The following is a 22,224-nucleotide window of genomic DNA, read 5'->3' as shown; positions in this document are numbered from 1 at the left end:
TTTTCGAGGAGGTCTTGTATTTGTCGTTGGATCTCCTTTGTGTCTTCGGGGTTGGTGCGGTAGGCGGCGCGGTTTGGTAGAGGAGCGCCGGGTATGAGGTCGATGCGGTACTCAATCCCTCGAAGCGGTGGTAGTCCATGAGGTAGCTCGTCGGGGAAGACATCTTGGAACTCCTTCAAAAGAGACAACAAAGACGAAGGAAGTGTTGTTAAGTTGTTAGTCTCCGAGGATGGTCCCTTGCAAATGAGCACGTAGTGCAATATGGTGGATGGGTTGTGGTGCAATTCTCTCATCTCACTCTTGGTAGCTATGAGGACACTCTTCATCTCACTCATATATGGCTTGTGGCACTCACTTTCCTTTTGGTGGGTCACTCTCTCACCACTCATCTCACTAGTGATGGTAGCTTCCTTAGCCCTCGCTAGAGCCTTTGCATTGTCCGCAATCACTTGGCTAGGAGTCATTGGGCATAGGATGTATGTCTTGTCGCCGACCTTGAAGCTATAGGCATTTGTGTAGCCATCATGGCTTGCTCTTTTGTCATATTGCCAAGGGCGACCAAGTAGCATGTGGCACACCGTCATGGGCACTACATCACAATCAACGGTGTCTTCATAGGCGCCAATCTTGAAGGATACGGAGACGGTGTGTTGTATCTTCACATTTCCATTGTCACTTAGCCATTGCACATGGTAAGGATGGGGGTGTTTCCGGAGTGTGAGGTTGAGCTTGGAGCATAGTTCGGTGCTTGCAAGATTGTGGCAACTCCCTCCATCGATGATAACCTTTATTGACTTGCCATTGATTCCGGCTCTTGTTTGGAAGATGTTGCTTTGATCTTCATTTGGGAGTGTATGGGTTGTCAACACTTTGGTCACCACAAGGGATGGGCTTGCATCATGCACACATAGGACTTGCTCTTGGTCTTCCAAGTCATCATCTTCATGATTGGTTGCGGCTTGTACCAAGGCTGCATATTCTCCTTCACTCAAGTACTCCACATCTCCATCATCTCGAGTTATCATAACTCTTGTGTTCTTGCATTCAAAGGATTTATGTCCTTGAGCTCCACACTTGAAGCATGTGATGTTACTAGATCCCGTGGGAGCTTTGGAGGACATAGTTGATTGATCCAGCTTGAAGCTTGTTGTCTTGAAGGCACTCTTCATTTGCTTAGGAGGATCCTTGGGAGCAATAGCACTTGTGTTCTTGATGCTTGAGGAGGTATTTGTTGCATTTCTTGCGGCGAAGAAGGACTTTGTTTTTGCACTTGCTATGTCTTCTCGCACTTGGCGCTCGGCTCTTGTAGCTTGATGAAGCAATTCAACCATGTTGGTGTAAGGCAAGAATTCCACTATCCTCTTGACGGGAATGTTCAATCCATTCAAGAATCTTGCCATTGTTTGCTCTTCTCGCTCATCTACATTGGCACTCATCATGGTCATGTGCATCTCCTTGTAGTACTCCTCAACGGACTTGTAGCTTTGCTTGAGTTGAGTAAGCTTGTTGAAGAGGTCGCATTTATGGTGGTTGGGCACAAAGCGTTTGTGCATGACTTCTTGCATCTCTTCCCATGTAGCAATGGGGTCTAGATCTTCCTTGTCACGCTTCTTGTTCACTTCTTCCCACCAAACATTTGCATACCCTTCAAAATCTAGTGATGCCATGGCCACTTTCTTTGCTTCGGAGAAGTTGTGTATGCGGAAAATCTTGTCAACCTTGAGAACCCAAGATAAGTATGCATCGGGGTCTTCTTCTCCATGGAACTTTGGCATGGTGAACTTGAGCTTGCCAAAGATTTCCTCTTCATTGCGGTCATTGCGTCGAGGAGGTGGTCTTTCTTCACCAAGGTCTTGACGTTGTTGAGGTGGATGTTGTGGACCTTGAGCATCTCTATTGTTGTTGCTATGTTGTTGACGAGGAGGTGGTCTTCCATGACCTTCATCTTGATCATCATTGTTGTGGCGTCGTCGAGGCATCACACTTTCTTCACTTGATGCTTGGTGATGACTTGATTCTTCATTTCTTGCCCTTGGAGGAGGTCTCCTAGCATGAGGGCGATCATCATGATGGCGGCGATTATCTTGACCTTGAGGGCGTTGAGGACGAACAACATTGATGATTTGGCGCTCTTGGTGCGCTTGCCTTTCTTCCTCTTCATGAAGGCGTTGTCTTCTAGCTTGAGCTTCTTGTGCTTGTCGTTGCCGCTCTTGTTCTTCAAGTGCTTGTTGTTCATTGCGGAGGCGCTCTTGTTCCCTTGCTCGAACTAGCTCTTGATCATGTCGAAGGCGTTCTTGCTCTTGTTGGAATTGAGCATTGAGGTTCTCTTGGTGAAGGCGCTCTTCTTCAAGGCGTTGACGTTCTTGGACAAGTCGAAGACGAGCTTGCTCCGCTTCTTGAGCTTGTTGGTGAAGCACTTGAACATCCACATTATGGTGGCGTGGGTCTTCATTAGAATCATGGCGAGATGGTGTAGGAGCTCTTGACCTTGAGCTATGAGAGCGCGAAGACCTTGAGTGGTGTCTTCTTTCTTCTTGACGGTTGAGTGTGTGGAGGATATTGTCCAACGCCGTCTTCATTTCCCTTGTCTCTTGACCTTGTATGGCAAGTGTGGCCTTCAACTCATTGCCTTGAGTTTCAATCTTCTCATTGAGGTCTTGCACTTGATTGTTGAGGTCATTCCTTTGCACTTGAGCTCTTTCTTCATAGCAGACATTGGTATCCTTGAGCATGGCTTCAAATTGATTTAGCTTGGCGTGGACGGCTTGAGTAGCTATCCAATGTTGGTGCCGCGTCATCGGTAGTTGGTTCCCTTCTCCACTAGACATGGTTACAACTAAAACAAGAACTATGTGGTGGGTGGTTAGGAAAGACTACCAAGAAAGTCAAAACTTGCAAACCAAAATCGAAAAGGTGTGTCAAAGCGGAGGGTAACCGATATGTATGCACACACACAAAACAAAAACTCTATATGGTGTTAGGTATGGATGTGGAAAGCCAAATGGAAGAACCAAACGAAAAGTCTATTGTCAAAAGTGGGTAAGATCCAAAAGTCACAAGTCAAAGGCGGTGATCACAAAAGGCATACACAAAGAGGAACACACGCGTGGGACAAAATGGGGTTAGCGCGACTTGGAAAATGAGCAAGAACAAAATGGTCCTAACGAAGACTACTAGCTCGGTGTCACGCCAACACAAGAGAGACCGTGGCTTGGTTGCAAAATTGAGAAGCAACAAGATTTGCGCAAGACGTCTCTCTTCTCTTTTCTCCCTTTTGCTTATAAGCTTTGGACTCTTTTGTGTATAGGTGTCACTCACACACTTTTTCTTTTTCTCTTTTTGTATTTTTGTATTTTTCTTTTTCTTTTTCTCACTATGTAAGGATACTACTATCTATGTAAGTATGTCACACTTCTTTTGCTTATCTTTTCACACGAGCTTGCTTCAAAGCTTTGCTCAACACACGCACACCCTCACGGTCGGGACGCTTGCGCAATGCTTCGCAACACTAGAAAGCCACTCTCGATAGGAAAGGTACGCAAAAGAGGCTAGGGCTATGATACGTCTCCGACGTATCGATAATTTCTTATGTTCCATGCCACATTATTGATGTTATCTACATGTTTTATGCACACTTTATGTCATATTCGTGCATTTTCTGGAACTAACCTATTAACAAGATGCCGAAGTGCCGATTCTTTGTTTTCTGCTGTTTTTGGTTTCAGAAATCCTAGTAAGGAAATATTCTCGGAATTGGACGAAATCAAAGCCCAGGGCCTATTTTCTCACGAAGCTTCCGGAAGTCCGAAGGAGAGACGAAGAGGGGCCACGGAGGGGCCACACCCTAGGCGGCGCGGCCCCCTTGGCCGCGCGGCCCTGTGGTGTGGGGCCCCCGTGCCGCCTCTTGACCTGCCCTTTCGCCTATAAAAAGTCTCCGTGACGAAACCCCGCATCGAGAACCACGATACGGAAAACCTTCCAGAGACGCCGCCGCCGCCGATCCCATCTCGGGGATCCAGAGATCGCCTCCGCACCCTGCCGGAGAGGGGAATCATCTCCCGGAGGACTCTACGCCGCCATGGTCGCCTCCGGTGTGATGTGTGAGTAGTCTACCCCTGGACTATGGGTCCATAGCAGTAGCTAGATGGTTGTCTTCTCCCCATTGTGCTATCATTGTCGGATCTTGTGAGCTGCCTAACATGATCAAGATCATCTATCTGTAATTCTATATATTGCGTTTGTTGGGATCCGATGAATAGAGAATACTTGTTATGTTGATTATCAAAGCTATGCTTATGTGTTGTTTATGATCTTGCATGCTCTCCGTTATTAGTAGATGCTCTGGCCAAGTTGATGCTAGTAACTCCAAGAGGGAGTATTTATGCTCGATAGTGGGTTCATGCCTCTGTGAATCTGGAGGAGTGACAAGAACCACTAAGGTTATGGATGTGTTGTTGCCACTAGGGATAAAACATTAGTGCTATGTTCAAGGATGTAGTCACTAGTTACATTACGCGCAATACTTAATGCAATTGTCTCGTTGTTAGCAACTTAATACCGGAGGGTTCGGATGATAACCTGAAGGTGGACTTTTTAGGCATAGATGCAGTTGGATGACGGTCTATGTACTTTGTCGTAATGCCCAATTAAATCTCACTATACTCATCATGATATGTATGTGCATGGTCATGCTCTCTTTATTTGTCAATTGCCCAACTGTAATTTGTTCACCCAACATGCTGTTCGTCTTATGGGAGAGACACCTCTAGTGAACTGTGGACCCCGGTCCAATTCTCTTTACTGAAATACAATCTACTGCAATACTGTTCTACTGTTTTCTGCAAACAATCATCTTCCACACAATACGGTTAATCCTTTGTTACAGCAAGCCGGTGAGATTGACAACCTCACTGTTTCGTTGGGGCAAAGTACTTTGGTTGTGTTGTGCAGGTTCCACGTTGGCGCCGGAATCTCTGGTGTTGCGCCGCACTACATCCCGCCGCCATCAACCTTCAACGTGCTTCTTGGCTCCTCCTGGTTCGATAAACCTTGGTTTCTTTCTGAGGGAAAACTTGCTGCTGTGCGCATCATACCTTCCTCTTGGGGTTGCCCAACGAACGTGTGAAATACACGCCATCAAGCATATTTTCTGGCGCCGTTGCCGGGGAGATCAAGACACGCTGCAAGGGGAGTCTCCACTTCTCAATCTCTTTACTTTGTTTTTGTCTTGCTTAGTTTTATTTACTACTTTGTTTGCTGCATTATATCAAAATACAAAAAAATTAGTTGCTAGTTTTACTTTATTTACTATCTTGTTCTCCATATTAAAAACACAAAAAAATTAGTTACTTGTTTTACTTTACTTAATATCATGCATGTTTTTATTTCACTAGTTAAGCATAATGGAAAACAACAAAAATATGAGAGATCTTTATGAACTTTATCTTGAATTAGGACATGATGTGTTTGAAGAGAGAATTAAAAAACCCATGGAACTTTATATGCATGTTAATGGGAATGTTATTACTATGAATGCTTTGAACACCATTGTTGCTAATGCTATGGAAAATTCTAAGCTTGGGGAAGCTGACTCTGATGAGCATGATCTTTTTAGTCCCCCAAGCATTGAGGAGAAAATTTTCTTTTATGATTACAATATGCCTCCTATATATGATGATAGCCACTTTGTTGAATTTGCTCCCACTACAACTAATAAAATTGATTATGCTTATGTGGAGAGTAATAATTTTATGCATGAGACTCATGATAAGAATGCTTTATGTGATAGTTATATTGTTGAGTTTGCTCATGACACTACTGAAAGTTATTATGAGAGAGGAAAATATGGTTGTAGAAATTTTCATGTTACTAAAACACCTCTCTATGTGCTGAAATTTTTGAAGCTACACTTGTTTTATCTTTATATGCTTGTTGCATTATGCTTCATGAACTTGTTTACTTACAAGATTCCTATGCATAGGAAGCATGTTAGACTTAAATGTGTTTTGAATTTGCCTCTTGATGCTCTCTTTTGCTTCAAATACTATTTCTCGCGAGTGCATCATTAAAACTGCTGAGCCCATCTTAATGGCTATAAAGAAAGAACTTCTTGGGAGATAACCCATGTGTTATTTTGCTACGGTACTTTGTTTTTATTTTGTGTCTTGGAAGTTGTTTACTACTGTAGCAACCTCTCCTTATCTTAGTTTTGTGTTTTGTTGTGCCAAGTTAAGCCGTTGATAGAAAAGTAAGTACTAGATTTGGATTACTGCACAGTTCCAGATTTCTTTGCTGTCACGAATCTGGGTCCACCTCCCTGTAGGTAACTCAGAAAATTAAGCCAATTTACGTGCATGATCCTCAGATATGTACGCAACTTTCATTCAATTTGAGCATTTTCATTTGAGCAAGTCTGGTGCCATTTTAAAATTCGTCAATACGAACTGTTCTGTTTTGACAGATTCTGCCTTTTATTTCGCATTGCCTCTTTCGCTATGTTGGATGAATTTCTTTGATCCACTAATGTCCAGTAGCATTATGCAATGTCCAGAAGTGTTAAGAATGATTGTGTCACCTCTGAATATGTCAATTTATAATGTGCACTAACCCTCTAATGAGTTGTTTCGAGTTTGGTGTGGAGGAAGTTTTCAAGGATCAAGAGAGGAGTATGATGCAACATGATCAAGGAGAGTGAAAGCTCTAAGCTTGGGGATGCACCCGGTGGTTCACCCCTGCATATATCAAGAAGACTCAAGCGTCTAAGCTTGGGGATGCCCAAGGCATCCCCTTCTTCATCGACAACATTATCAGGTTCCTCCCCTGAAACTATATTTTTATTCCATCACATCTTATGTGCTTTTTCTTGGAGCGTCGGTTTGTTTTTGTTTTTTTGTTTTGTTTGAATAAAATGGATCCTAGCATTCACTTTATGGGAGAGATACACGCTCCGCTGTAGCATATGGACAAGTATGTCCTTGGTTTCTACTCATAGTATTCATGGCGAAGTTTCTCCTTCGTTAAATTGTTATATGGTTGGAATTGGAAAATGATACATGTAGTAATTGCTATAAATGTCTTGGGTAATGTGATACTTGGCAATTGTTGTGCTCATGATTAAGCTCTTGCATCATATGCTTTGCACCCATTAATGAAGAAATACATAGAGCATGCTAAAATTTGGTTTGCATATTTGGTTTCTCTAAGGTCTAGATAATTTCTAGTATTGAGTTTGAACAACAAGGAAGACGGTGTAGAGTCTTATAATGTTTTCAATATGTCTTTTATGTGAGTTTTGCTGCACCGGTTCATCCTTGTGTTTGTTTCAAATAAGCCTTGCTAGCCTAAACCTTGTATCGAGAGGGAATACTTCTCATGCATCCAAAATACTTGAGCCAACCACTATGCCATTTGTGTCCACCATACCTACCTACTACATGGTATTTTCCGCCATTCCAAAGTAAATTGCTTGAGTGCTACCTTTAAAATTCCATCATTCACCTTTGCAATATATAGCTCATGGGACAAATAGCTTTAAACTATTGTGGTATTGAATATGTAATTATGCACTTTATCTCTTATTAAGTTGCTTGTTGTGCGATAACCATGTTTATCGGGGACGCCATCAACTACTCTTTGTTGAATTTCATGTGAGTTGCTATGCATGTTCGTCTTGTCTGAAGTAAGAGAGATCTACCACCATAGGGTTAAGCATGCATATGTTAGAGAAGAACATTGGGCCGCTAACTAAAGCCATGTTCCATGGTGGAAGTTTCAGTTTTGGACAACAATCCTCAAATCTCAAATGAGAAAATTATTAATTGTTGTTATATGCTTATGCATAAAAGAGGAGTCCATTATCTGTTGTCTATGTTGTCCCGGTATGGATGTCTAAGTTGAAGAATAATCAATAGCGAGAAATCCAATGCGAGCTTTCTCCTTAGACCTTTGTACAGGTGGCATAGAGGTACCCCTTTGTGACACTTGGTAAAAACAATGCATTGTGATGATCCGGTAGTCCAAGCTAATTAGGACAAGGTGCGGGCACTATTAGTATACTATGCATGAGGCTTGCAACTTGTAAGATATAATTCACATGATACATATGCTTTATTACTACCGTTGACAAAATTGTTTCATGTTTTCAAAATCAAAGCTCTAGCACAAATATAGCAATCGATGCTTTTCCTCTATGGAGGACCATTCTTTTACTTTCAATGTTGAGTCCGTTCACCTATTTCTCTCCACCTCAAGAAGCAAACACTTGTGTGAACTATGCATTGATTCCTACATACTTGCTTATTGCACTTATTATATTACTCTATGTTGACAATATCCATGAGATATACATGTTACAAGTTGAAAGCAACCGCTGAAACTTAATCTTCTTTTGTGTTGCTTCAATACCTTTACTTTGAATTATTGCTTTATGAGTTAACTCTTATGCAAGACTTATTGATGCTTGTCTTGAAGTGCTATTCATGAAAAGTCTTTGCTTTATGATTCACTTGTTTACTCATGTCATATACATTGTTTTGATCGCTGCATTCACTACATATGCTTTACAAATAGTATGATCAAGATTATGATGGCATGTCACTCCGTAAATTATCTCGTGTTATCGTTTTACCTGCTCGGGACGAGCAGAACTAAGCTTGGGGATGCTGATACGTCTCCGACGTATCGATAATTTCTTATGTTCCATGCCACATTATTGATGTTATCTACATGTTTTATGCACACTTTATGTCATATTCGTGCATTTTCCGGAACTAACCTATTAACAAGATGCCGAAGTGCCGATTCTTTGTTTTCTGCTGTTTTTGGTTTCAGAAATCCTAGTAAGGAAATATTCTCGGAATTGGACGAAATCAAAGCCCAGGGGCCTATTTTCTCACGAAGCTTCCGTAAGTCCGAAGGAGAGACGAAGAGGGGCCACGGAGGGGCCACACCCTAGGCGGCGCGGCCCCCCTTGGCCGCGCGGCCCTGTGGTGTGGGGCCCCGTGCCGCCTCTTGACCTGCCCTTTCGCCTATAAAAGTCTCCGTGACGAAACCCCCGACTGAGAACCACGATACGGAAAACCTTCCGTAGACGCCGCCGCCGCCGATCCCATCTCGGGGGATCCAGAGATCGCCTCCGGCACCCTGCCGGAGAGGGGAATCATCTCCCGGAGGACTCTACGCCGCCATGGTCGCCTCCGGTGTGATGTGTGAGTAGTCTACCCCTGGACTATGGGTCCATAGCAGTAGCTAGATGGTTGTCTTCTCCCCATTGTGCTATCATTGTCGGATCTTGTGAGCTGCCTAACATGATCAAGATCATCTATCCGTAATTCTATATGTTGCGTTTGTTGGGATCCGATGAATAGAGAATACTTGTTATGTTGATTATCAAAGCTATGCTTATGTGTTGTTTATGATCTTGCATGCTCTCCGTTATTAGTAGATGCTCTGGCCAAGTTGATGCTAGTAACTCCAAGAGGGAGTATTTATGCTCGATAGTGGGTTCATGCCTCTGTGAATCTGGAGGAGTGACAAGAACCACTAAGGTTATGGATGTGCTGTTGCCACTAGGGATAAAACATTAGTGCTATGTTCAAGGATGTAGTCACTAGTTACATTACGCGCAATACTTAATGCAATTGTCTGTTGTTAGCAACTTAATACCGGAGGGGGTTCGGATGATAACCTGAAGGTGGACTTTTTAGGCATAGATGCAGTTGGATGACGGTCTATGTACTTTGTCGTAATGCCCAATTAAATCTCACTATACTCATCATGATATGTATGTGCATGGTCATGCTCTCTTTATTTGTCAATTGCCCAACTGTAATTTGTTCACCCAACATGCTGTTCGTCTTATGGGATAGACACCTCTAGTGAACTGTGGACCCCGGTCCAATTCTCTTTACTGAAATACAATCTCTTCGTAATCGTTTCTACTGTTTTCTGCAAACAATCATCTTCCACACAATACGGTTAATCCTTTGTTACAGCAAGCCGGTGAGATTGACAACCTCACTGTTTCGTTGGGGCAAAGTACTTTGGTTGTGTTGTGCAGGTTCCACGTTGGCGCCGGAATCTCTGGTGTTGCGCCGCACTACATCCCGCCGCCATCAACCTTCAACGTGCTTCTTGGCTCCTCCTGGTTCGATAAACCTTGGTTTCTTTCTGAGGGAAAACTTGCTGCTGTGCGCATCATACCTTCCTCTTGGGGTTGCCCAACGAACGTGTGAAATACACGCCATCAGGCTACAAGTTAGGAGCAAGTTATACCACTTGATGATGGTGGCCGACGATCTTGAACTTGCTATGGTGGAGGTGTCAAATGAACCGCTTGAATCCTCGGGGTGCCGTCGTCGTTGTCTATGTTGCGGAAGCTTTGTGGCAGCTGAAATGGCACTCAAACCGAAGTCCAAACACAAGGGGGTTAGTACCAAAACGAAAAACGAAGGTAGCTGTCAAAATTTCGGCCAGGCGGAACTTCCGGTCCTGAGGGGCGGAACTTCCGGTCCGGGGGCGGAACTTCCGGTCCTTCCGGGCGGAACTTCCGGTCCTTCCGGGCGGAACTCCCGGTCGCAATCAGATCTGCGGGCTGTTCGTCGATTTGGGCGGAAATCCGGGCCGAAATCCTTCGAATTCGAGGAAAATTTGGCACTAGAAGCTGTGGGAAGGTGGGGGAATTGCAGATCAACACCGAAGACAAGTTTCTATTGGAGCAAAACCACAAATAACTCAACAAATCGAGAGATCGATCCAAGGCCAATTTGGGGCTATTTTTTTTTTTTTGGGAAATTTTTTTGGAAATTTTTTGGGCGAAATTGGTGGAATTGGGGGATGTGGGGGTCAAATCCGTGGCAACCAAAGAGCTTCTGATACCATATGATGTGGACTAAGTCCAAGGATGTGCCCGATCTTCACGGATTTGGGTGGAACTCGTGGGGGTAGGTGGATGAACGCGATGAACACGAAGAACGCGAGGGGGAATCGTGGGGATACAACACACACACGCACACAAACCGGTTTTCCCTCGTAGGCCCGATACACCTACTCGATAGAGGTTGCGAGAAAAGACCTTCCGGTAGAAGTCCCGCAAAGAGATCGACAAATCGAAGCTCGCAAGATCTAGAAGGGTGAAAACACCGGAAGGTTGATAGAAGTGCAAGCAAAAGACCAAATAGGTAGAAGTGCAAGCAAAAGATCAAACAAACGGTAGAAGTCACCAAAGAGATCTTGACAAGTCGATAAGGAGCCCGGGTGGGTACAAGATCTAAGATCTAGGTAGGGTTCCCACAAGGGTGAGCTAAGCTCAGGTTTAATTTCACATCAAGTCTAATCTCAGATCTGAGCCAACAAGGCTATTTATAGGTGGGGGCGAAGGGGTAAGTTACAAGCTGAAAAGTGTTGTCGCGCTGAAGTTCGATGGGGCGGAAGTTCCGGTCAACTTGGGCGGAAGTTCCGGTCAGGGGCGGAAGTTCCGGTCTGGAGGGGCGGAAGTTCCGGTCGGGGCGGAAGTTCCGGCCAAGTTCCGGCCTTGTTCCGGAATTGCGCCATTGTCCCGCAGTAACATCCAGTAAGGTTTTCGCCGACTTTCGGAACTTGGGCGGAACTTGGGCGGAAGTTCCGGTGGGCGGAAGTTCCGGTCCCTCGGGGCGGAAGTTCCGGCTGGACCTTGTTTCCTGGGCGCTGGAAGGCATCTTGAGAGCATCTGGGGGGCATCTGGCCGGAAGTTCCGGTCCTGGAGGGCGGAAGTTCCGGTCTGGGCCCTGTAGCTCCATCTTCATCATTTCCAGCTCTCTCTCCATTGGCTTGGTCTCCATGGTTTGCGTCTTGGTCGATGTACCTGATTGAACATAGGGTATTGGCATGAAGTAGCAATCCATCTAAAGGGGTATCAAAAGCATACATGGAGAGGAGCGAGTTCACCTCATCATGTAGAGCTTTGACTCGGGCTCGCGTCATTGGTCCACTTGGGGGACTTGTTGGTCTTGGTGTAGCGACGTCGGTGAGCGGGGCTACATCAGGAGGGGCGGTGCTGCGGCGTTGGTCCTCCATCTGGTCAGCATCGGCAAGGCTTTCTTGGTGCTCTGCACTCGCGGTTTTTCTTTGTCTGGGTTCTACCTTGGTGCTTCAGCTGCGGTGTGTGGGTGGCGCTGATCTTCCGGTGGCGTTCTACAACGATGAAGTCGTTCTGACCGTGCGTTGTGTTTGTCGGTTCTCCGAGCTCTGGGGGTGAGCTCCGGCACGACAACACAGCCCGTCCAGTGTTTTCCCTTCCTCGGAGTAGTCTAGCCTTAGTCGTTCCTTTGATCCATGCACCTGGTTGTAGCTCTTTATTAGCCTCGTTCTTGTGTGTGGGTGTAGTGTTACCGTGTAAGCTGGGTTCAGCTCCTTGTATCCTGTTCGCCGTTGATGGCGTTATTAATTTAACGTTGGGCCGTTTGCTTTTATCTATAAAAAAAAGCGCAAGTGCGCAAGATGAACATCTAGAAGATATCATCTGGTTTGTGATGATGGATCCGATGTCTAAGAAGAGGCTCTTCCATCGTGGAGTATGGGAAGTAACTCGCAAGACTTCACCAAGAAAGCTCAATTAAGAAAAGCGATTGAAATTGAGGATGCTAATAACTTCATCATCTAGCTCAAGTGAAATATGCAAGGCAAAGGTTTGACCTTGACAGATTTTCCATTTTACAGGTCTCATGTTCTTAATTGGAAGACCGGGCTATAGGATCGATCACTAGCACAGAGCGATGCTATGAAATGGGTCAGAAACCCTACGGCAACGGAGAAAGGGTATCATTGCAAGGAGCATGTATCTGATGTAGTATTGTAAACTATGCAATAAAATGGCAATGCATTGATTGATGAGAGGCCGAGTTTTACTTCCCTTTTTTCGAAAAAAAAAACTCCATAACACAAAGTCAGACCGCCACCCATCGACCTGGCTGACAAGAAGACTCGACATGCTGGTTCCTGAAAAAAAAAAGATGACTCAACATACGGGGGAGAAGATCCATGCATGTGTCGAGAGTCGAGACCACCCATGGTGTCACCGTCAGAACTGAGATATTTCGGACGAGCAGTGTTCACCAATGGATGCATGCTACGTTAACTGAAGATACACGAAGTGTTTACACCCGCGTTCCTAAAAACTACAGGTCCCGCGTGCAATTCAGCAGATGGATCAGCAATCCAAGCGTTGAGTTTTGAGAGGCTACCAAACTTCCAGAATGGATAATGTCCATATCCGTAAAGACCAAGCCTGACCACAAATGCCACCTCTCCTGGATATCCTCTCCATCTTTTCTTATCCTCAGGTACATGCAAAAAATGGCCTAGCTTGCCCCTTGACCGACTGTAAGTTAAGACCAATTTAGCAGTGTTCGTTCGCAGTGATCCAAGAGACGACTACTAATATATTTCAGCTGGGGCTTGTTTTGGAATGTAGAAATGGTAGGAAACATAATTTGAAAAATATCGCCCATTCTGAAAAGGCATAGCATTACCAAAATCTTGCAATTCAGTTGCTGTTTGGCTATTCATATCTAACATATTATGGACCAGAGAGAGTAGTACTTTTGTTGCATATTCGGAATTCAGACCGGTATACTGAATTCAGAAGAATTTGTTTTCGTTTACATTTGACAGCCTAAAGAATCGTAAACTGCCTAATGTAACGGTGCCGGATAATTACCTTTAGCTAGCTACCAAAAGCCGGAAAACGACGCTCGTGCTTCAGATATCCCGGATGTCAGGGTCTTCGCCGCCTACAACATGATCTTTTTCAGCTTCATTGGACTGATTAAGAACCCATGGGATGAGAGGGAGAGCCGGCCATTTTCATTCCGCCTCTAGCTTGGCAATGGCCGCGAGGGTGTGGAGCGTGCGAGCGACCTGGTGCTTCACCTGATCACCGTGCGTGCGTGCTGAAGCATCTGATGCGCTTGCGCAGTTGCGCTGCGCAGCAGGCCAGGAGCTGCTCACCGTTGTATAAGAAGCGTATCAGAAGCAGTAAATAGCCCTCAAGTTCAGGGACAAGGTTCCGTTCCTCTGATCTGCACCCAGGTATACAAGATTTCCCTGATGCCAGCTTTTGTTCAATGGCCGTTTGCTTTGTGGCAGCTTAGTTGCCCAGCAGTTCTTGATCTTTCAAAATCTAACGCATGCAGACATTCTGAGCTGGTATTTGCAACTGGTACCTCTGTCTATCGAAAAAAAGTACCTCTTTTCTAATCTGTGTAATTTTGCTTCTTTCTTCTCTCTCCCGAATGAAACCACTAAAGCACAGTACGTTTTGGCTTTTGGATAGTAAGTCATCGACGATCCACCGGTGTAGTTTGACTCTTTGTTTTTTGATTCATCAACGTGCGACTATGCCAGGCATCAGGTTTTAACTGCAGACCTGCAGTTTTGTTACAGCGAGAAGATCTTAAGATCATGCTGAACACATCACATGTGACCTATTTTGAACTAGTCCGATCCTTGTTCTTGTCTAGCTAATGTCGAATGGAAATTTGTGAGGGAGGAATTTGTCACATGCACACAACATGCATCATGCATGCACGGTGAGCAAATGATAAGTAGGCCCCCATTCTTGCACTTCGCCACCTATTGCTAGTCTCCCATCCTCATCTGTTGATCCGCTTCATATGCTAAGCACCAAACTTTAGATTACCCACCCGATATCATCTCTACCTCCTAATATCTAACATCTTGTATTCTCTCTCGCCGTAGTTTTACACGCGTAGAAAACAGTTCAGATCGATCCCTTTTGCAAGCGCCGCATCCTCTAAACTACTTCTGTATGCATCTTGAACTATGCAGTAGCCGTTGTTAAATACACGGTTGAAGATGCACCGATCGTTCATTTCTAACAAGTGATTTATCATCTTGCTTTTGCTCATGCAGCTACAGAACGTCAGGAATCGTCGAAAATCGCGAGCTAGCAATGGACAACCACCCGCTGCCCTACACCACCCAGCCAACGGCGACCGGCGCGGTGCCCGGAGCCCCAGTGCCAGGCGTTCCAGGGACACCGCCGGTGCCGCACCACCACCTGCTCCAGCAGCAGCAAGCCCAGCTGCAGGCGTTCTGGGCGTACCAGCGGCAGGAGGCGGAGCGCGCGTCGGCGTCGGACTTCAAGAACCACCAGCTGCCGCTGGCGCGGATCAAGAAGATAATGAAGGCTGACGAGGACGTGCGCATGATCTCCGCGGAGGCGCCCGTGATGTTCGCCAAGGCCTGCGAGCTCTTCATCCTCGAGCTCACCATCCGCTCCTGGCTCCATGCCGAGGAGAACAAGCGCCGCACCCTGCAGCGCAACGACGTCGCCGCCGCCATCGCACGCACCGACGTCTTCGACTTCCTCGTCGACATTGTGCCAAGGGAGGAGGCCAAGGAGGAGCCGGGCAGTGCAGCCCTCGGGTTCGCCTCTGCCGGAGGGGTCGGCGCCGGGGGCCAAGCGGCCGGGCTGCCGTACTACTATCCGCCGATGGGGCAGCCGGCGGCCCCGATGATGCCGGCCTGGCATGTTCCGGCATGGGACCCGGCGTGGCAGCAGGGAGGGGCGGATGTAGATCAGGGCGCCGGGAGCTTCGGCGAGGAAGGGCAAGGGTTTACGGCGGGTCATGGTGGTTCAGCTGGCTTCCCTCCGGGGCCTCCGAGCTCCGAGTGATCGCTGCAAGGCCGTAGCTAGTCTTGAGCTGTACCCGGTGTGGCACTCTTTGGATACTGTACGCTGTTTACCATGGCACACAGGGGGGAAATAGACGCGAAGTGATGTGTAACTTTGTAACAATTTGTAAATTATTATATTCCATAAGAAGAGAAAGTATCACGTGTCTCCTTACACTAAACCACTCAAGAATTGTGATCGTAGGGTGAAAAGCAAGCAAAGCAATTGCTAGAAAATATGGTTGTACAAGAATGAATAGGAAAAAAATAACGAAGAGAAGGCACTTAAATTATGTATGTTCTAAAAATATTGACACCCACCATCGATATCTTCATATTTGTTTAGAAACCTTATCAACGAACATAATAGTTCCTAATCGAGATCCTTGCAACAAGCTAGCAACAACTTATTGTGGTTAGCTCATACCCTCACTATACATATGATGAGCTCTACAGGTATCCATTAGTCCTCATGTGTCTACAATTTTTTTGAAAGACACGGCTCGGAGGTCCTTTGTTGCTCTCCTCCGGTGTTCGCCACTGTCCAAAGTTGATCTTCGGGGGCGCAATGCACGCCATGGCTAGAAATTCTCAGGACCGTCCAAGTTTCGCCATTGATCTCATTTGATGGTGCATCGACGAGGAGGATCCTGTTGGAGTTGTTCTTTGGAGGTGTCTATCGTCGGCCGAAACGCAGCTTTGCTTTTAGTCTAGGACAGACTCTTTTGTGTTGTTGTTGTTTGGTTTGTGGTGGCTATCTTCGGACTAGCCGGTGTGAAGTTGGGTTACACTCCTTGCTCGCAGCGAGTGGTATCATTCTTGTACTCAAATATCCACCTTCTATAAAATTATGGTACGCCTTTGCCATAATCTAAAAAAATAATCTTGAAAAGATCACGTGGCTGAACAACTCGGACATGTCTAAGAATGTGATATGTTCCGAGAGTAGCAATATCAGGACCCTTATCAACGCCAATAATTCAAGTTGATGCAACCAACAAATGCAACATTCCGAACAAATTCAGTCACATCTCGCCATGAGAAACTCATGTCCTATAGGCTAAGTCGTAGGAGCATCCAGAAGGACTCATGAAAGGGATTAAAGAGAAGCAATGTACTAACAGGCCGAACAAAACGTGGCTTCTTATCTCTCATACTTAAAAGAAAAAACTAAATTACTCACATGGTCCATAGTTCGGTTCTAGGGTTTAAAATGCCTATTACAAGGTGATAAAAGATGTTGCGAAAATGATAGACAAATATTAGGAATATATGACATATATTATGACTCCAACACGATAAGACATGACACGACAGAATGAACTAAGATGGGACATGTCGCTTGAAGCAAAATATAATGACAAAACATATAAGAGATAGATGAACAATTGAGACGACACATGTAATTGGCCATGCATGTGTTGTGGGGAGCCTCTCCCTCCATAATAGGATAGCAAGAACTTAAAGATTTCCCCGGGATTGATGGTACCTCATGGAAAAACGGGCCCATCACCTAGATCGAAGAGCTGAACGCCACCGAAGCCATCGCTAGAGGTGGCACCATCACAACCACCATTGAAGCCACTATACACGAGAGCACCGAGGTCCCCTCCTCTGAACTTCAACTTCTCAAGCCAACTCTCCTGGTAATGGGATGACACTTTATCCATATAGATCATCGCAGGCTCAATGGTGTTAATTCAGATGACATTGGGAGTCGGCGCCTGCACCGGGGAAGGCCGGTAGACCAATTGTTGGTCACGAATCTTCGTGATGCGGTTGCCAATTCTCTTGAGGAGCACCTCCACCTCCGATCCAGCATTATTAATATCCTCACTAGAAAGCCCCGTGAGGTTGGGGAGGTTTCCCAACATGGCCTTCTGCAAGAGGGACCTGATCTCATGCTCCTTGCAGTTGCGCTCGGACTTGTGCACCTGGCCCTGCAACTTGTGAATGCGCTGGAGGAGGAACAACTCATGGTCCATCTTCGTGTGCTTCTCTAGTTCTGACATGTTCTTGAACTGGTTTATGACGGTCGCCGCCTCGGCGTGCGATGGGAACACCTGCGGCACTGGCTCGCCCTCGCCATAGATGACGACACATGGCTTAGCATCGCACAAGATGGCCAACTCATTGGCCTTCTTCATGAGGCCACGGGTGCGCCTCTTGAATGTGTCACGACGGGTGGAATCATTGGGGATGTACTGGAGGTTCACCTTCTTACGAGCCATTGCTAGCCTGAGGCAAGCATGAAGGCAGAGCAGGGAATCCAACAAAGGAAATTTGCTTTTCTGAGTTGAAAGAGAAGGAATAAGGGTGGATTTATAGTGGAGGGGGATAGGATGAGCAAGCCACAACATGCTAAGAAATATAAATATGGTAAGAAATAACGGTTACACATATATAAAGGATTGCATATTTTAAGATCGAAAAGCTGGCACATTCAGGTGTATCCTTAATTGTGCAGATCTTATTTGGCGTCCATTTATAACTTTTAAATTTCCCTTCATAAGATAAGAAGGTGCTAGTTGTAGCTTGATTAATGCATCATCACAACTCATATTTTCTTTAATGCACAACATATATGTGTTCATAATAAATCAAGGGAGATTTTGTTTTCAACAAATAGGACCTCCCTAGATACATTACGACTTTAGGTACATAATTTGAGAAGAAATAAGCACATATGCTAGATTCATTGCATGACCACACAACAAAACTCCTTTGATAGCAAAATTCACATAAATAACTTCACTGTGTACTCCATATTCCCCCGGTTGGAATGCACCTACATAGTATAGAAGACTCCAGAAGTCCCACCTTGAAGTCATTCCGAAGATACCCATGGTTTTGAAGGATATACTTGATGAGCAAGACATAAAACCTGAATACCTGCTTGTTCACGCATGAAACTATCAGTACTGATGGTGAAGACTCTTACATACATGGAACGCACCCACCAACCTAGCCACAACTATATAAAGGGAACACAATGCCCTCATGAAGACCCAAGGTCTTTAGATATGTTGAGGTTTGCGTCATCATTGTATTCTTAATTTAGAAGACAAACAGATCTAGGAAACATCATACTATTTTTAACACCACATGATCCGTCGAGTTCATTATTTGAAATATTTGTGTTATACTATTATAGCCCCTCGTAAAATCCACATATAATACAATCCAAGGGTAGAGCATGCGTTTAACCCGCTTAGGAGGGCTCAACCTGAGTAAATCGTGCGCTTGTAGTATATGGCGATCAAGGCGTCCTCATGAGCATCACTTACTTATCACATACTTAGGCTCTCCAGGTATTAAGATCTCCTTGGTTTTATGTATCGAATGCTAATGTCGACTATGTGGACCTCGTGTCGTCAGACTATATCTACTTTGGCAACTTCAACATCAACAAGCATTATGAGTTACTCTAGCTTTGGCGACAAGGCATTCTACGATCACACATAGAGCTCCTAAGCCGGGTATGCCCAGTGGGTCTGCAAGAACCACACCTGCCCCTAGAGGCCCATCCGGCTACCCGATTGACTCAACCAAGTGGGCATCACCTTTTTTTTGTCCCTCTTGAACATTCTAGAGTTTCCTGCAAAATCTGGATACCTCCTAAACATTCCAAATTGCATTCCGAAACTCTTTAGTTTCTATTTGAAACTATTTTGATCTTACAGGGACTATTCTGATGGGTTTCTCTCTTACCTCTAACATATCTAGTATCCAGTACAATGGTGAACTTTAAGTGTATGATCAGACGGTTCGGTAATACTCAATTAGTTTTCCAAACAGCAAAAATATAAACCACATGGCGCGCACGTCGTGACGAGGCGAGGTGAGCGGCGGAATAGTAGATAGCGCGTAAGCCACTCTTCTCACACCTTAGTGAGTGGTAGAACATCCTCCTATATAAGAACGTTCAACTCTCTCTAAACTAGTAATGTGAGACTAAGCTTTAATGCCACCCTTTGCCATGCATAATGTGCCATATGAGAATTTCAAATTTTGTATTGGGCTAAGGGCTAAGACCCACTAGCAAAATTCCAACTGTACATTCTAATTTTATTTTGTAAAATATGTTTTTGTGGAAAGGCACAAAAAACAGCGACTTGCTGTAAGGGTTGAGGTAAAAACTGATTTATCGGTGCTCTCGTAAAATTAGAAACTTTCTTATAACATGATGTTAGCTCTTCCCCCTCTTGGATCGAAGTGTCTGGTACTCCATTTCTCAAAATCTGAAGCTCTTTTGAGGAAAATTAAAATCTGAAACTCTAATCAGTCAGGCAATGTGAGAGATATATTTCTGAGGAGCACTCCTCACAGTTGGATGGTTGCATTAACCGAAGAACAACCAGACGTGCGCCCCTAAAAACTACAGCTCGGACACATCCAGCAGATGGATCAGCGACCCGGCGGATCTGCCCCAAATCCTAGTGTAGTATTTTGAGAGGCTACCAAACTTCGAGAATGGATAATATCCATATCCGAAAAGGCCAAGCCCTGGCCACGAGGGGTGAGGAGGGGGTGTGTCGTCCTTCTGCTTCCCCCTGATCACTGCGCGTCAGTTCTGAAGCATGGGTTGCGCTTGACCTGCGCAGCAGGTGCTGTTCACCTTCACCCCTCTGCTAGACCACTCGATATCTGAGGTGGTATGGCCATGGCCACCACCTCCTCGCGGCTCACCACCACCTTCTCCTCCACGCCATGCTCGCCCACCACCATGGCGGGGCTTCCGCGGCAGCGAAGGCATGGCTCGCGGTACCCTCGCATTCAGGCCATTGACCTCGACCAGAACACGGTGCGCCAAAAATGTCACCTCGATTACTTCTCTGGAGGTTCGGACTTCACACCCGAGAAGTTTTAACTCGCGTTTTCTTGGTGGCTTCAGATTGTCGCTATTGCTGTTGGCGTCGTCAGCGTCGGGGCCGGGATAGGTATCCCGATTTTCTACGAGAATCAAATCGACAATTCTGTAAGTGCTTTGTTATTATTACTCAATCCAGTATGTAGCGGCTCGTTCAGCGTGAACAGGCAGTCGTTGAAAAATTAGTTTCTCCTAGTTTGTTGAACTGAGGTTTCTTTTTTGGGGGAAAAAATGGCTGAAGTAAAGCTAGGATTAGCATTTTAGGAACGGGCTGAGGAGCCAAGCTGAATTGACTTTGCCCTTGCTATTTGCTCCAAATGATTTTGGTTTCCCCAAATGCAGGCTAAGAGGGACAACAAGCAGCCGTGCTTCCCCTGCAGCGGCACTGGCGCGCGTACGTGATCATATTGATGAGTTTCCTGCGTTTATTCTAATTTACTTTTATAAACCTTTTTCTATGTACATGCTTGAACAGAATGTAATGTTGGTCACAATGTGCATGGCACGTATACTGCTATCTGAATGTACCAATATGGCCATATAAAATAGGATTAATTGTTGGAGTTTTTTATTTAAGACGCAACAGCCAGTTAGTTTAGATTGCATTTTGTAAAATTCTACTATCCTTGGAGGTGGCTTGGGTAATATTTCATGTCCATGACTCATCCATGAAAGCCAAATGTATTGCCTCCCAACGTTCTTTGGAAAATCGACGAGTTCTTTAAATACGTTCTGATCTCCTCATTGATTTTCCAGAGGTATGCAGGTTTTGCACCGGAGCTGGCACTGTCACTGTGGTAATTGGCAGTGGTGAGTCTGAAGTTTCAAAGTGTGTAAACTGCGATGGCATTGGTTCTTTGACATGCACCACATGCCAAGGTAGTGGCATTCAACCACGCTATCTTGATCGCAGGTAATGGGTTGCTCTCCAAAAATCTGTGGAATAACCATGCTCTCAACAAATTCTGAATTTATGATGATTGCTGTTGAGTTCCTAAAACAAAATCAAGGTTAACTTATCATAATTAGTTGAAGCTATCATACATAGGGTCTTTGCTGTAGAGATGACAAAGTTGCTTAACCGCGACTGGCCCAAAGTGTGTTCACATTATATAGGAATCTGCCATAGTGTCATGTGATGACCTTGCATATGCTTCTCAAGTTCTCATTGAGAACAGATTTATCGAAATTTTTTTCTAATAGCGCCACTATTTGGCTAGGTAGTTCCAAAAAATGAATTTAATTTTTTTATAATAAGGAAATAAATGGATGTAGCTTGAACAAGAGACATGTCTGATGGTTTTTATATTTGGTTTGCTAACCAGGGAGTTCAAGGACGATGATGATTGATGTATTTGTCTTTACTGGCTAACGACAGTATGGTAAGGAATCTGATCCAAGGATGATACTACATACTCGGTGGAGATGTATCCGTCTGGACTGATCTGATCGTTTTGTGTTTTATTGTTTATTCGGTAAATATGTAAGGATGCAAGCAGATGTACACTTTCGACTTCTGAAAACCATTGTCACTCTTTGGACATAGAGGAACGTTTTGTCAAACATATTTCAATTTATGTCATATATCGTGTTCTTTCGAGTTCAGAAGTTACCAGTTCACTCTCGGCTGTGTTGGTCATTACATTGTGGAATGCTGCTGCTCTGATCATTGGCAATGATTA

The 22,224-nt window shown here is 44.9% G+C and overlaps 3 protein-coding genes across 3 annotated transcripts; 2 read left to right on the top strand and 1 right to left on the bottom strand.

The window, feature by feature from the left end:
• Positions 1–13,778: 13,778 nt before the first annotated feature.
• Positions 13,779–15,854, top strand: LOC127296428 (nuclear transcription factor Y subunit C-2). Its single transcript, XM_051326498.2, has 2 exons — positions 13,779–14,064; positions 14,908–15,854. The coding sequence occupies exon 2, from the start codon at positions 14,948–14,950 to the stop codon at positions 15,671–15,673; it is 726 nt and encodes a 241-aa protein (XP_051182458.1). The 5' UTR covers positions 13,779–14,064; positions 14,908–14,947; the 3' UTR covers positions 15,674–15,854.
• Positions 15,855–16,999: 1,145 nt separating this feature from the next.
• On the bottom strand, positions 17,000–17,987 carry LOC127349090 (agamous-like MADS-box protein AGL80). The gene has a single exon (XM_051374879.1). The coding sequence runs from the start codon at positions 17,901–17,903 to the stop codon at positions 17,373–17,375; it is 531 nt and encodes a 176-aa protein (XP_051230839.1). The 5' UTR covers positions 17,904–17,987; the 3' UTR covers positions 17,000–17,372.
• Positions 17,988–20,182: 2,195 nt separating this feature from the next.
• Positions 20,183–22,150, top strand: LOC127296427 (protein SPA, chloroplastic). The gene is made up of 5 exons (XM_051326497.1): positions 20,183–20,476; positions 20,567–20,650; positions 20,885–20,936; positions 21,299–21,455; positions 21,868–22,150. Exons 1-5 carry the CDS (start codon positions 20,330–20,332, stop codon positions 21,890–21,892), a joined length of 465 nt encoding a protein of 154 aa, XP_051182457.1. The 5' UTR covers positions 20,183–20,329; the 3' UTR covers positions 21,893–22,150.
• The last annotated feature ends 74 nt before the right edge of the window (positions 22,151–22,224 follow it).

The sequence above is a fragment of the Lolium perenne genome, chromosome 4 (genome assembly GCF_019359855.2).
Source record: "Lolium perenne isolate Kyuss_39 chromosome 4, Kyuss_2.0, whole genome shotgun sequence".
NCBI lineage: Eukaryota > Viridiplantae > Streptophyta > Magnoliopsida > Poales > Poaceae > Lolium > Lolium perenne.
This window is presented reverse-complemented; position numbering and strand designations above follow the sequence as displayed.

Coding starts and splice junctions, on each gene's coding strand:
- LOC127296427 (XM_051326497.1), top strand. CDS start 20,330: ATGGCCATGGCCACCACCTCCTCGCGGCTCACCACCACCTTCTCCTCC. Junction 20,651..20,884: donor AGAATCAAATCGACAATTCT/GTAAGTGCTTTG, acceptor CCCCAAATGCAG/GCTAAGAGGGACAACAAGCA. Junction 21,456..21,867: donor CCACGCTATCTTGATCGCAG/GTAATGGGTTGC, acceptor TTTGCTAACCAG/GGAGTTCAAGGACGATGATG.
- LOC127296428 (XM_051326498.2), top strand. CDS start 14,948: ATGGACAACCACCCGCTGCCCTACACCACCCAGCCAACGGCGACCGGC.
- LOC127349090 (XM_051374879.1), bottom strand. CDS start 17,903: ATGGCTCGTAAGAAGGTGAACCTCCAGTACATCCCCAATGATTCCACC.